The 16,405-nt window shown below is 39.0% G+C and overlaps 1 protein-coding gene across 2 annotated transcripts in view; it reads right to left on the bottom strand.

The window, feature by feature from the left end:
* Nucleotides 1–16,405, bottom strand: part of Pgm5 (phosphoglucomutase 5) — a 173,222-nt gene that overhangs the window by 135,303 nt on the left and 21,514 nt on the right. For both annotated transcript variants that reach the window (XM_003472198.5, XM_063250243.1), the window contains exons 3-6: nt 15,272–15,418; nt 11,859–11,984; nt 8,635–8,825; nt 7,897–8,051 (exon numbers count right to left, since the gene is read on the bottom strand). In XM_003472198.5, the coding sequence (XP_003472246.3) occupies nt 7,897–8,051; nt 8,635–8,825; nt 11,859–11,984; nt 15,272–15,418 (619 nt within the window). The remainder of the gene's footprint in view (nt 1–7,896; nt 8,052–8,634; nt 8,826–11,858; nt 11,985–15,271; nt 15,419–16,405) is intronic.

Genomic DNA, 16,405 nt, shown 5'->3' on the forward strand with positions numbered 1-16,405 from the left:
AAAAATCAGCAAGACCCCACCCTTCACAGGTTCAAGGGTACAAATTTGTAAACTTTTCATTTGAAGAGATAACCCCAAGTCCCCCTGCTCTGAGAAGGACCAACTAGGCAATTAGTTCCCCGTGACTCATTTTACAGTGTGCTGCAGCCATGACCTAAGGGGGCCTGTCTACTGCTCAAGATGGCAGCAGACCTTGGTATCATTCATGCAGTATTGGTTTTACAAACATGCAGAATTCAGGTTATTGGGTCATGGAATATTCTACCCAGCTTTCAGAAGAAGGCCTAAGAGGTCAAATGTATCCATGAGAAGGCAGAAGCCAAGAGCTCAGCAGATTCAAGGAAGCTAGAGATGCTAGGAACATAGAACATCCGCTGAGGAAAGATTCAGTCAGTGGGAGAAGCCACCCCGAGAGAGAGCCACGAGAGCTGCAACTGATGATGCTATAGGAGCAGAGTCTCCAAAAGCTTGCCTCATGCACTGGACATGGACTTAAAACACTTAATATTTGCCCGAATAGGTTGCAGTCTTGCTTTGGTTCAATTTCATCCTCTCTATTTCTTTCTCCCATTCAGAATGAGAATATTTACCCCACACCACTCTATATTAGAAATATTTAACTTTTTTATTTTTACAGTTATTAAAAGCTCAGATTTGCCTGGAGTCTCAAAAGAGACTTTAGATTTGGACTTTTCAGTAGAGTTGGAATTAAGACTCTGGCAACTCTTAGAAATGAATTAAATATATTTTGCCTAATGAGATGAACATGAGCCTTTTGGGGCCCTGGGGTGGAATGCTATGGTGAAGATATAAAGTCTCCTGTGTTTGGAAGATGATGAGGTCATGGGGGCACTTTACTCACCAGGCATGATCTGGGGTATGCTGCTGTCCCCACCATCTCCCTTAACTCTCTGCTTCCTGGTGGCAGTGTTTTTCCTCAATACCATTCTGCCATGATGTTTCTGCCTTTGAGCCAGCCAAATTTGGACTGAGTTCACTGAAACTGTGAACCAAAATAAACCTTTCCTTTAAGTTGTGGGTAATTGGTAATTTTGTTCCAGCAATAGAAAAATGAACACATCCAAGTGAAACCAGGACATTAGGAAACAGACAAGTGAATGTTTCCAATGCCCATGATGACTATGACATTGGGATCCAGGAGGAGTAAATTCCACACACTGCTTTGTGGCAGAGAGAAAACAGTATGAAACGAGGACTGACTGAGGAAGTGCTGCTTGACTCAAGCTTTAAAAGAGAATGACGAACAAAGCAGAGTGTATCAGAGCAAAAGAAACACATTTCAAAGAGAGAAGCATGTGCAGAGGCAGAGGGTGTGAGAAGCCGTGGAATCTGGGGAATAGCACATCCCCTACCGTAGACAGGAGGGGATGCTCATCATCAGGAGGATATGCACACTGTACAGGCAAGAAATGAGATCTCCTTCTGCAAGAACTTGAAGCCACACTTTGATTTTGAGCAAGAGAGAGAAACAGGATACAAGTTTCTGCTTTAGAACAGCTATCTTTGAGGTAGTCTAGAATAGAGAAGATGAGATAGGTACAGTTCATTAACAATTACAATAATTCGGGCAAAAAAAAAAAGTACAAGAATCAAAAGTAGCAAAGAAAAGTAGGAATGAAGCTAAAAGAATGACCAAAAATCTCTGACTGGAGTTTTTCCAACAAAACTCAGTGACTAGAAGGACACTGAGCATGAGAGAGAAGTAGAAATCTAGTTATATTCCAAGACTAGTTATCAGAATGTAATTTACCCAGATAGTAAACTAAAGAAAGAAAAAATAGAAACATTGCTATTTACACACATCAAATTTGAGTTGTTGACTGCAGGTTTGTCTGCTGACATTGATTTGGAGATAGAACTCAAAAGCAAAATTTAGTCTAAAAAACGGGAAATTCAAAGTGCTTAACAATTACAAGAGCACAATCTCTGGATATGTAAGAAATGCCTGAAAATTCATCGGAGAAACACAAAAGGAGCACTGAAGAGAATGGGCAAAGGACAGGAACACTCAGTAAAAAAAGGAAGTTCCCAAATCATATGAAGGGATTCTTACCTCATTAGTAATTTGAGAAGTGAAAAATTAAACTAGCAATAGTATGGTTTTCCGCATCTATTTATACTGGAAAAATTACAAAACTGCATACATAAAGTATTGGCCTGACTTTGAAGATACAGAAACTGAGCAAGTGTTGGAAGTGCACCAGGGAAGGCATTCTGAATCGAACTGCTTGGTCAAGAATGACTAAAGAAACTATAGACACCTCCAAGGTCCCAACAATCCCACTCCTGGACATACAGCTAAAAAATGTGGAACACAGCCACAGGAACTGTGAGGCATTGTTTTGACAGGAAGTAAGCGAGAGTCTGAGCAAAGTGAGAGGCAAGATATCCAGGATGCACACCATGCATTCCCACGTGGCAGTCACATACCCTAGATGCATACATGGCCACCAAGAGGATCTAGGAACAGTCTTCAGTAGAAAAAAGAAATCAAATGCAAATTACACGGCACAATAATTAAAACATACGCAATAAAACAACAATATACACAAACAAAAGGATACTCAATTTTTGTGCATGTCTGGGTGAGAAGTCAATTAGAAAAAAAAAATCACATTTATGTTTTCAAAATAATAAGAAATGAACCTTCCACTGGACCAACTACAAAACGGATTAGTCACCGGCAGGTCTGACTAACTCAATTTTCTATGCCACAGGTCTCAAACCAGGGAGAGAGACTGAATAGAGAATTCCAAGAACAAGTAGAGAGTTCCAAGAACACTGGCTATCAAGCTGATTGCCCTGATTATTCTGTGCTTGCCCGTTGCCCTCTTCTATCATGGGACCCCCATTTCACTCCAGGTTCTGCTCTCCTGCACAGAACAGAAATTCACAGCAATGCACCCTGGCTTCCAGCTGGATTTGGTCAACAGAAGGCACAGCTAGAGATTAAGGATGGAAAAAGAGAGGTGACAGGTCTTTCTTCCTTTCTGACAAACTATTTCTGCCCCACAGCCCATCTTCCATAACGCTAGGCATCACTGGGTGATGGTTACACTAATTCCTCTTCTTGACCCAGGTCCTAGGGGTTTCCTGCCATGGCTTGTCCCAGGGTGCTTCCGTATTCCTTCTTGATTTGAGGGTTGCTAATCTCTGTAGTAAACCCCTTTTGCTGGTACCATTTCTTTCCTGCTTTGATCCTAACAAAGTATATGTGAAGAGTTGCAGGGCAATAACTGCTATAATAAAGGGATTTTTCATTTTACTTTTCTTTCTGTTGTTATTTTTAATATAGAAGATTCAAGCTGAAGTAAAATAATTTCCACTGTTTTATAGCAGACACAATGTACAGGAGACTCAGTAATCAGATACTTATTCACATCATTTTGTTTCCCATTATTGTTGTACATCATGACTTATCTGGGAGATGAAACAACAGACTGAAAAGAAGTGGCAACTCCAAGGTCACCAGAGATCAGTAAATACTTGCATACTTGCGGGATTAACACTGTCTGAGTTCAGACAACTAGCTGAGTAAGATCAAGATAAAACACTGGAACACGTTTTAGGTTAGGAATTGGCAAACAATAGATGTAGATCATGGTGTCAGGAATAAGTGTTTTCACATGTGTTATGTGGGTCATTTCTAATCCCAGAATCAGAGCCAGGTCCAGCTGCATGTATCTGATCTTTGACCTCCTGGGAAAGTCCTCCCCTGGCTACTCTCTCTAAGCAGCTTGCCCCATCCTAAGCAATAATTAGTGCACTGAGTTCATTTCCCCACAGCCTGTGTTACTAAAATACGCATTTCTAGACGTTGTCTTCTCTTGTTATTCTCTGTCTTCCCCAATAGACTGCAAGTTCATGGCAGAGGACCACGTCTAGGACATAGAAGGTCTTTTATAAGTATTTCCTAAGTGAATGAATAAGGGTAGCACAAAGAGAAAAGAGAGGGTAAGAGAACACTAATTTCCTCACCACCATATTTAGGGGTGTGGTCCTTGTACAGGCTTTCTTGTAGTCAAAACAGACTGCTCATATCTGGCTCCTCGGATGTCGCCAAGGATGCTAGCTTGTGTAAACATTCCTAGCGGGCAGGGCGCAAGCCTGCATGTTTGCCTTGATTTGCATAGCATTCGGCACAGCCCTGAGCACAGACCTTTGTAAACATTATTGAAGGATGATGATACAGAGGATTATTTAATACTTCCACATAGTATGGAGATGGACATTGGGCCACAAGTATACTTTGGATGGTATTTACTTCTCTAATCCTTTGAACCAAAATGTTTTCAGCAACACAGACTCATCTGCAAACACACATGAGACACATTCACAATGACAAAGCCCCAAAAGAATGCCATTTTCAAGGATGAAACTTTATTATTCTGAGCTAAATAGCTTCCTTGTTCTAGCGACACTGTATGAGTAGACATGGAAAGTCTTCCCTTAGGGAACAACAGTTACCTGTGGACAATGAAAGTTTTCTGAATAATTCATCAGTTCAAAGGTGCAACCCTCTTCCCCAATCTGGAGTCCCAGGCGTTTCCACAAGTAAGCCATTGAACCTGTTTTGACTATTCAATGTTATTCTCCTGAAGCCTAGCATTTATGCACACAATCCTCTGATTTTCTCAATTTAAAAATTAAATTGTAGGAAATTAAATTGTAGGAAACTACTGACAAGATCAGTGTTTTAAAGCTGCCTTTATTTTACATAGGAAGAAAAAGGCTGATAAAGCGTCCATCATGAGAATGCACTGGGGAGCTACACAACAGATCAAATACCCAAAACAAATCACCACGTCAGAGCCCCACAGAATTCCGAATCTCAACCAGCAAGCATGAATAATCCTTTTAAACGGTCACTCACATATCAGAACAGGTCCTTTGTGAAATTTCTGAGCAAGGCTTCTGATTTCTGACTGAAACAGAGATTTATTGGGAAAGGGAAATAAAGTGAAATCAAGAACTACTGGGAAATTTCCACAAGAAAAAAGGACAAATGAACCTTTTTTTTTTTTTTACTTTGTTTTATTTTATTTGGGGGGAATTTTTGTCAGAATGAAGCCAGCCTCTCCTATCTACTGTTGAGAAGCTGCTGGCTGCCCCACAGTGGGGTCAGACAATATTCTCAACTGCTTCCTCAGGCCCTTCCTGATCTAATTGCAGTCACTAGGCAGATGCAGTAGTAAATTATATATTGGAACACTTGTGTCAAGGCCTGTCCATCTCTAGCCGTGTGACGAGATGCTTAAACTTTCTGGTTCAACATCTTTCAGAGGAGACAAAAATGGCCACCTCAATTTCCTCACAAAATTTTTGCCAAAATGAAAATGTGTGAAAGTTCTTTCTCAAATATAAAATAAGGTATATGTGGAAGTATTAACATTAAATAGAATTCTATAAAAAAATAAATAGAATTCTATAATATTAAGTAGTACTCAGGATCTCACATGACTCTGAATTTTTAAATTTCTACAAATGGTCAATTTTTGCTCTAATCTGTACATTTTTACTGAGCTCTTTGTAATAGGAGCTCTTTGTAAGTCAAGAAAGGTAAACACGTCGCTCTGTGGTGCTACTACACTAAAATTTTAAATCAAGTTGAGCTCAATATAGTGAACTTAAGGTGAGTACCACCTGAAGGAGAGAGGTAGTGACAGGCGACCAAAAGGTATGTGATTCTTGCCATCTGGTAAAAGAATACATGTGCAATTTACAAAACTCAAAAAGAATACAAAAATCAACTAAGTTTCCATTCATTAACAGAAAAAATGGAAAATATTATAACAGCATCAAAAAATACAACAGAGGCTGGGGATTTAGCTCAGTGGCATAAGCCCCTGCCTGGCAAGCACAAGGTCATGAATTTGATTCCTGGCATTAAAAAAAAAAAAAAAAAAACCAAAAACAAAAACAACCTCCTCCCCCAAAAATACAACAGAAAAATAGGAATATGTTTAACAAAAACTGCGTGAGGCATCTATGCTAAAAACTATAAAATATATGTAAAAGAAATTATAAAAACCTAAATAGAAAGATATAACACATTCATGGGCTAAATGTTATTAAAATGTAACTCTCTCCAAATGGTTTCACAGGTTCAACACAATCTCCACCAGAATCCCAACAGGCTCTGGTAGAAACTGACCCACTTATTCTAAAATGAATATAAAAATGCAGAGGACCTAGGAATAATATATATATATATATATTTTTTTTAACAAAGAAGAAAAAGGTATTGGAGGATTCAGCTGGTTTCACTGTAATAAGGCAATGAAACAGAACACATAATCCTAAAATAAATTCACATACATATGGTCAATTTAATTTTAACAATCATCAAAGCTACTCAGAGGAAAGGAAACCTCTTAACAAATAAGAGTTGGAACAACTGGATATGACAAACAAAAATAATCTTCAATTGCATAAATTAAAAATAATACATACATAAAAATTAACTAAACGTAATCAAACCATGATAAACACAAATATAAAAGATAAAACTACAATGATTCTAAAATGACAAATATCTCTCTGACTATGGACCAAGTGTTTATTGAAGAGGACGAAAATATACATAATAACCATATAATTGATTACTAAAAGAAAAAATTAATAAACCGGACTTCATCAAAATTTAAAACGTCTGCTTATACAAATACACTAAGAAATGGAGAAGCAAGCAGCAGGCAAATATAATGTCTGCAGTATACACATCCTAAAGGACAATTAGGCAACATAAAAAGCTACAAATCAGCAAGAAAAAGACAATGAGCCCAACTTTAAAACTGGTGAGTTCTCTTCAAAAATCACTGTCATTAAACAAAAGGGAAACAGTTACACTGGCTGAAGAAACACTCAGACTCAAGCAGATGCAACTTGGAGCTGATCTTACTTTGGTCAAAACAACCACAAAAGACATTCTGGGGATACCTGGGATACAGGTATATGTTTGGTTACAGACGACATAAAAATGTATTAGTTGAAAGATGGAGATTGTGGATAGTTAAGGAAAAGAAGGTTACATGAAGTATGTCCTTTCTGGTCTCTTTTTGGTATTATATAATGTACATATTTATTGTGTACACTTTTATGCGTTTAAATTGTGTGATATATATTTATATTTACAGGAAGAGATCTAGTAAGGAACGTAAGTGTACCTATCGACGTGGGTAACTCAGGGAAGGGTATGATGTTCACATTTTGTGTTTCCTAACTTTCTACCATGCATGTCCTGTTTTTATACACTTATATGCTGTTAAAGAAAATGAGACACTGAAGTTCCATAAGATAAGACAGTAGGCAGGAGAACAAGGAGAGAGAAATCTGACACTGTCTGAGACCCTGCTAAGCAAATCTCCTAGCGGGCACTTGCCGTACACGATCTCATTTCAGTTTCACAACAAACCCATCAAGTGTCCTCCCTGTTTTGGCAGCGCTAATAGGAGTAAACCCTAACCTGTGAATAGCAATATAATCTGGCGTCCAATTCCATGCCCTCTCCACTTCACTTCTATACAGTTGCAGATTTAATAAGTCCTATTACTAAGCATTTATGAAACATTTGCCAAATACTAAGTACTCTGCAAGATGTGCTATTCATACCCAACAACAAGCCATATAACGATGATAGTGTTATTATCCCCATTTTACAGATAAAGAAACAAAGGCATGCAGGTCAAATAAGAAACGAGAAGGAAGCTCAGGCCTCCTGACTGCCCAAGCCTCTATCGCTGCAGCACACCACTCTGTATCTCTAAGTTCCCATGCTTTGAACGACTTCCCAGTGGACTACAAGAGAATGAGTGTCAGCCACCAACAAAGGGGACTCCCTGTTTCCCAGCATTTCAGGCTGCCGGTCTTGCTTACCTGTCCAGTGCTGTGCTGGTCGGCATACTTCTCCCAAATCCCCGAATCCCCATCTGACGGAAATACGGAATGCAAGAGAGGTTGGCGGCAATGATGGCCAGGGAGTCGGAAGGGCTCACAAAGAAGCCGTTTTGGCCAAGAATCATATAACGGTCCTGCGGGAAGGAATGTGTGAAAATCATCCAGCAGAAACATCCGCTGCCGGCCGCCCATCCCCGTAACCAGCCCACGCCACTTCACTGCAGTCTTCAACAACCTGAAACAGTTTGAATGAGGCCCAAGAGGGCATGGGAAACCTTGGAAATCTCTGAATAGCAAGTGTCCAAAAGTGTGACGGGACCAGGAATGTGTCCCACCTGCTGTGAGTGAAGGACCACCCCACGCCTCAGAACTCCAGGGACCTAATTCTCCTTCTCCTCAAGCAGAATGAGAACAGCAGTTGCCGCTGCTGAAGGTACCTCACTATGGTGCCTTCAACAAAACCAGCTGTAAATTAAGACTTACTACACTGCTAGGTTTTTAAAGGAAATTCTTTATAACACGTTAACCTGAAAATAAGAACAGTGAAGGTTATTAAATTGCAGTATTTACCCCTTTAACATGCAAACTCTTGCTTGGCCAGTTAGGGCCATCTGGTCCAGTCACACAGGCCGCAAACGTGGTCATTAACTCTACAGTTGCCAACGCTTGGTTTAAAATATGGTAGGGAGGTCAGATGATGGAAAACTTTCAACTTACTCCATCAGCATCAAATGCAGCTCCAAATCCATACTCTCCTCCTTTCATGGCTTCCAGGAGGGTTGTTGCATACGTCAGATTTGGGTCAGGGTGCTGCCCTCCGAAGTCTTCAAGGGGAACACAGTTTATTGCAGAATTGGCTGGAGCTCCCAGCTCGTCACAGAGAACTTTTCTTACATAAGGTCCCATAACTAAAAAAGATAAGCAATGATGTGAAATATTTGCAGGATCCTCTCCCATGGTATTTTGTTGTGGTTAGACAAGAAAGCATTTAATAGCCCACAAGGAAAAGATAAATTCCACATGCTTTAAACATCTACAATAGTATCTTGACTGTGTTAGCACATAGAAGATATATTCAAGAATCCAGTTAGATGAAGTTTTTCTCCCCAAAGTTTTCTAAAATATTTCTAGAAACAAACCAACTATATTACAATGATTCATTATCTACTCTTTTCATGTATTAAATGCTTTAGTTGAATATATATATATATATAAAATAGATGTTTTTAGCAATGTTCTTTGTGTAAGCAGTTTAAAATTAGACACTAAAAATCACTGAAGCATCCTATACTACAAAACCAAGCAAATTTTGCAAAATAAGTACTAAAGAGCCTTCCTTCACAATTGCATAGAGTGAAGTGTCTAGGCAATATTGTACATCATTTCTAAATTCTGAGACCCTTAATCTATTAGTAGTTTGAGTCAAATCCATAGACAAGTGATTGGAACAGTAAGACTAAAAGAGAGGTCCTGGCCAAGGAAGAATGATCTCTGTGAGTTCAAGGCCATCCTGGGCTACACAGTGAGGTTAAGGTCAGCCTGAACTACAAAGTAAGCCCCTGTCTCAAAAACCAAAAGAAAAAAATCTCTTTAAAGTGAAAAAAAAATTAAAGAAGAGGAGGAGGAGGAGAAGGGGAGGGAGGAGGACAAAGAGGAAGAGGAAGAAGAAGAAGAAGAGGAGGAGGAGAAGTGAATAAGTTCAGCTATCCCTGGTTTAAGAGAAGCAACGACCACAGGTAAGACTTCCAGGAGGATGCAGCATTTCTGAGGATTCTTGATGGGAGAATGTAAATGCGACAAGTGGCGAGGAGGCCATCCAAATGGAAGGAACATTATGAGCGAGGAAACAGAGCCTAAATTAGGACACAAGGCACAGCAGAGACCGCCACATAATCCTGTTAGCTGAAGTGCTGTATTTGTAAAGGACCGCCTTCATTTACTTGCCACCTATATAACACAGTTCTCAAATAGTAAACACCTCTGGATTTTGCCCGGCCAGCACCCATTTCTCTTCCTCTAGTAGCAGCATTTGGGGTTTCTTTTGGAAAACCATTTCCTTTCCCACCTAAATTCAAACAATTTGCTTGGGGCTAAATCCCACTGCCTTTATGGCCAAGTAGTTGTCCTAGGTCTGCTCATTCCGTGACCCATGTTCCTCCACCGGAATGACTGATTCAGAGATGGTCATAAAGTACAAGCCAAGCAAAGAAGCTCAGCCCCAGAAATAGTGTTCGAACTATCTGGAAAGAGGAGCTGTGTTTTCTCTAGGCCTGACACGACTAAAGCAAAAACCTGAAAGATCTTTTTCTGGGGAATAGGATGAGCCTAACAGGAGAAAACAATACTATTCAACCCAAAACCCTTGGAAGAAAGCTCATGGAAGATAAGACCATGAGCTCAAAACTCCTTACAGATTTTTAAGTGACTCCATTTTAAACATGCTGCATCTTCAAGGATCAATACGATTTTGAAAAATGCACTTAACATGACACTGAAACACACAAAAAGAATCCCAGAGGAAACAGAACTTGGGAGACAAAAACTTTGAAAGTTGTATTAGTAATATTTATCAGAGATTAAGAAGGCAAAAGAATCGCTGAAGTTGAGCAGGGGGAAAGTACCAGCTAACCCTGCCAACACCCAGGAGTTGGCAAAGCGCACCTCCAGGTATGTCTGTGAGAGTCTCTGCTGATAACTGCCACGTGGCACAAGCAACTGACGGGGGACTTTTACCGAATGTGGCTGACACCATTCAAAGAGTGGATGTCAGAAGGAACAACAGCAAGCCTTTTCTCTTCCATGAAATGAGCATTTTTCCTCCACTGTACTTTTCTGCCTGACCACAGGCCTAAAGCAACGGAGCCAGCTCATCCTGGACTGCAAGCTCGAAAACTATCAGCCAAAATAAACCTTTCCTCCTTGAACTTTCTTGGGTGTTTTGTTACAGCAAGGGAAAACCGATTAACACACCAAGCACTGGTAAAGATTCAGAGAATCTAAGACTTTATACACTGTGGGTAGCATAAGTGTAAAGCTACTTTGGGAAAACAATTTGGACAGTTTCTTATATATTTAGACATACTTGTCATCTGACTCAGCAATATAACTCCTAGGTCATTATCCAAAACAAACGGAAGCATACATTCCCATAAAGACTTGTTCATGAATATTCATAGCAGCTTTATTTGTGATAACCACAAACTAGTGGGACATAATTTCTAGCATTTATCAAATGGATAAACAAACTGTGGTGTATCAATACAATGGAATACTACACAGCAGTAACAAAGAACAACTGCTAATACATGTAACAGCATGAATGCATCTCAAAAACACTACACTGAAAAGAAAACCAAAGTGAAAAACTACAGATTTTATGACCCCATTTATATGGTTTTCTGGAAAAGGCTAAACTATGGAAGCAGAAAGCAGAAAAATAGTTACAAGGGCTGGGCAAAATGGGAAGGGTTTGACTACAAAGGCCCACAAAAGAAACTTTTTATAGTAGGAATTCAATAATTCTTACAACTGGAGTATTAATAAGAAGATGTATATTTGTAGTATTTAGTAAAAGGGAGATACAAACTAAAATGAATACTTTTTTAAAAGTTGGAAAAGTTTGGCTCTAGACAGTAGGAAGTTGGAAGAAAAAAGGAGTTGGGGAACATACTATTTTCATAACAGACTCTGTTTGAAATAGACACATGTTTAGTCCACTCCACACTCCCATAAGCATATCCTCAAATTTATCTGCTCAACTTTCATTTTCATTTACCCCAAAAGAAAGAAATTGGAGTCTCATACTTTCCCAGTACATTACAAATTGCATAAATTGTGTATCTATGAATCAGTGGATCTTTCTTCAGTCTCAGAAACCCAACATGTGGAGAGGTCTCCCAAATATGTGTTTCCCAGAAATGTGTGGAAAACCATAAGCTCACCTCCGTGCATAGCATCAACGCGGATCTTCAGCTGGCCGGGCCCAGTCAGCAAACCCTTGATGGTGTTAAAGTCAAAGATGTTCCGCAGGAGATTGAGATAGATATCCACGGGGTCCACGATCTCCACTGGCAATGGGGAAACAAAGCAGGTGTCAATGACCATAGCCAGGAGACTGACTTTCTAAAAGTGTAAGAAAGAATCACTAATCCAGGGGTATGGAATGTGAGCACAAGCCCACCACAACCCCTCACATCTCCTGGGAAGTGACGCATCCATTTACAAACAAGATCACAAACAAAGCATAACAAAATATTACAAAGCTTTTAATCAATGGATAACAACAGTATCAAGTCGTGAATTCTTCTTTTAAGTGAAAAACCATAAAAATAAGACAGAATGTGCTGTGTGTTTCCTGCACCTTCTTTCCACCACCTGTTGCCCCAAAAATGCACACAGAGCAATGCAGGCAGGTATCGTGGCATACCCAGTGGCCTTTCCCACGGGGCTCTGCCAAAGAACAACTCAGCTGGTATGAAACAAAGAAAGAAGTGACCTCACTAGTGACCCCTATTTCCCAAATGCATTATGCCCACCAGCTCCAAGTACAAAAGTAGTGACAGAAGCTTTACAGTGTCTCTGAATTTGCATGAAATCTGTTTTGTACCTGCCTCATACCCAGCTCCCAGGACTGGGCCAAATACCTGAAAATCTTCATGAAGCAAAAATACTCTCCCATGTCCGGTACCATTTAATTACCAGGAATCCAAGATAAATATTTTTATCTTTACTTGAAAAATAAATCACATTGTTCAAACTTGTTAATTGGTACATAAAGCTCGGAAAGTAATTTTCCAGAAGTGGTAAATGTTTGATTTTTTTAGAAACTAGAACTTTATCTTACAGGGGCTGGGGATTTAGCTCAGTGGCATAAGCTCCTGCCTTGCAAGCAGGCAGTCGTGAGTTCAACCTCCAGTACTGATAAAAAGGAAAGAGACCAAAAAAAAAAAAACTTTATCTTACTTTAAATTTTAAAAGCAGTGCTTTTAATTAACTTTAAAATTTATAAATAATGTTTTTCTAAGTTTTTCAATTATTCATGAAATAGTATATTCCTAGAATAGGACTATTGAATATATAGCCTATGTTAAATTTCAGTCTCTCGGTTTGATTCAGGATCAAACCTTAGATTGTGCATTACATTTATTTGTAATTCTTACCTAGACTCCTTTATTCTTTCTCTTTTTTTAAGTTTATTGGTACCATTTAGATAAATATAATGACTACATTCGTGATAGGGAATTTGTACCTGTACATGATGTATCTTGATTCCTTTTTCTCTCATTCCCCTCCTCCCTTAAACCCCTTTTGCCTCATCTTTTAAATACCCCTCTGGACCTCTGAAATGGTTAAACAAGCTCTGAAGACATTACCAATCCATCTACCTTCAATAATTTTCGGTACATCTAGATGTAATATTTAGCAGTTTAGGTTTTAACATATGATATGAAATTACCCCTTCATCTTGTTAAATACATATCTAAAAATACTTTCCCTTACATGTAAATCATTGTATTCCAATGGTTTGAAAATTCCTAATTTAATGTTATCACTTTTTAAAGAACATGGACTATTTTTAGTTATCCTTTAAAATGAGAGGAATTCTAATCTAGAAAATTAAAAATTAATTCAAATAAAACTGTGCATCAACATCATCAAAATGCTTAATTTTATACTATATAAATTTATGTCACATTTAATTTATAATATGAAACATGATAGCGCACGTGTTATCTCAGCACTGTGGGCAGCTGAGACAGGAGGGTTGGGAGTTTGAGCCCAGCCTGAGTGACTTGGTGAATTTCTGTCTCAAAATAAAAAAGGGCTTAGGGAGTAGCTCAGTGAAAAGGCCCTGAGTTTTACCCCCAATACTTCAAAAAATAAATAAAACATTATGCCCCAAGTACTTTCGAAGTTTTATTCAATAACTTCAGGTAATAATTTTGGTAATTTCATTCCGAATCTTCAATTATTGAACCACTTGCCAAAAAACACTTGGTACTTGTAACAGATACACACAGTACCAAAGAGAAACATGAAAAACAAGGAAGCCAGAAGTCTACACAAATCGAAAATTTACATCAAATAGGTCATGCTCTTGACATTTTAAGGTGAAATGCCAAGGACTGATTTGTTCCCAATTAATATCACGTAAATTATCTCCAGTGATTATCTCCACATTTGTCTTGGGAACCAAGGAATTGCTCCTCTCACCTCCTAGTTACCAGCAGCATTTTAAGGCAATAATCTAATTAGCAAAGTGGCTGCAGTAAACAGCCTGAATCTGAGCTCTGAGATGTGGGTCTCTTGGACAACTACAACTAATGTGAGGATAACAAACAGAAAAAGGAAAAATAGCTTTGTCCTGATTGAAATGGCTGGAATTTCCCAGTCCTTTTACAGCCTATTCCTTCCACCACACGCAGCCAAGCACATCCGAATCATCCATTTAATGTAACACGCCTAGCCCTTCCATGTGTGTGCACACACATGCATGGCACTGGCCCCTCCAGCGAGGATCCGTACTGCAGTAAATTCTGCTCACAAGCTGGAAAGATTTGGCAACAATGGCCCAATGCTCAGATGCCTGCACAGTACATTTCAAGATTTTCTGCACAAAAGCATTTGTGTGGCCATGAACCAGGATTTTAACTTTACAGCTGAGTTACATTATTCGTACAATAAGGATGCCACAGACTGTATTCAAACTTGTAAGGACACTAAAACAATTTCATTCTGGTTCTTAGTTTTTGAACCACTTGTTTAAATACATTTGGCAGTTAACGAATTCCTTTGTAAAATCTCCTAATATAATACCAATACAAAGAGAGTATCAATAATTGTGTGTTAAATTAAGCTGAATCACATGTCTCTGGCTTATAAAAGAAACATGTACTTCCTATTGGAATTTTGATAACTCCGTTGATTGGTTAACAGTCTTCCTAACTAAGCCATTTCCGCATCTTCACTTTAATTGGTCAGAACATCAAAGACCAGTTTTGGAAACTCAAACTCTATTTCAGGAATACTATAATCAAGTCCACCATAATTTTTTTTTCCTATGTGGAAAATGACATGGAGTTTGGGAAATGGCTTTTCAAAGTATTCAGATATGAATATTTGGTCACCCCCATTTCTTTCTGCATCAAATACAGTTTCCACCTATTTTGCAAAGTCACCCTTCAGAGTGTGACTCAGTAATTTCCATGAGTGTGCTCCCTTGTGGATACCACTAGTCATTATCAGGCCAAAAACCCACTCCGCACATGCACACCTGGACTCCACTGTATATGCCCCTTGTAAGGCACCCTTCCATGCAGTTGTTCTGACTTCTTAAAAATATGTTATCTATTACCTCGGAACGGTTTGAATTTGTTCTCCAGGTCAAATTCCTGTCTTCCTAGTCGAGATAGGTCAATTCGAAGATCAGGACAAATAGCATATTCCTCAATAGTTTTGCTGATCTGATATATTTTGTCTGAGACAACATCTGGGGCCGGACCTAAAATGTGAACACCCAAAATACATTTTTTAATAATCTCATGCACTTCAGCCAGAGAAATGTTACATCCTTCTTCACCCGGAAGAACAAAGATTCATTCATTCTCTAAACAACAGAAGATCCCAGGTGTAATTGCCCTGAGAGTTCCTTATACAATATTCATCTACTGAGGAGGAAATTTGGTCACCCTCACCTGTTCTCTGTAGGCTAAGAACCTACATGTTTTGTTTGTTTTAATCTACTTCTAAGCAATGATACATCTCTCCTAAAAATAGTGTCACACCTGTTAGGGAGACCTGGTTATGTAATCAGCTTTATTCAGGATATGAGACACAAACAGGATATTCACTTGACAGAAGTGAGGGATTCCAGATTTAAACTACAGTTTCCCAAGTGCACGCAGAAAAAGAAAATATAATTTCTACTGCCAGCTCTGCTGCCTCGTTGATGTATGAATGTAACCAGGTAAATTAATTACTTTCCCCAATTCACTCCCTGATCCAGTGGTGGCATTCATGCAATCTTTGGCATTCATGCCACAGTCAGCTGTTTGTTATCCCTGAAAGCTCTACAAGGGTCACCATCTTTGCACTCCTAGGTTTTTAAAATGAGAATTGACTAGAAATATTTGATGCATTTCCTTAAAAAGTCAAGTTGACATTTAAGGAGTGATTTGGCCCCCAGAGTACCTTTTGCAATATATCTTCATTTACCCCAAGTTTCTTCTCTAGTCTTGTCCCACATTGACAGAGACACTTCTTAGTGCTTTTTGAACAGCTTTAGGCAACCATTTCCCAAAACTTCTGTGCCCCTCGAAGTTACATCTGTACTCATTTTTGCTATCTTCTGTAGAAGTTCTGCCCCTTTCCTGGGATCTAGGATGTAAACTGCTTCACAATTCACTAACTGTGTGATGCTAGTCAAGCTTTTTTAATCATCTGATTCCTCTTTTACTTCATCAGATCACTATGAGAATTAAACATATGG

Source organism: Cavia porcellus, unplaced genomic scaffold (assembly GCF_034190915.1).
Source record: "Cavia porcellus strain 051 isolate PalLab524CR breed Dunkin Hartley unplaced genomic scaffold, mCavPor4.1 scaffold_1, whole genome shotgun sequence".
Lineage (NCBI taxonomy): Eukaryota > Metazoa > Chordata > Mammalia > Rodentia > Caviidae > Cavia > Cavia porcellus.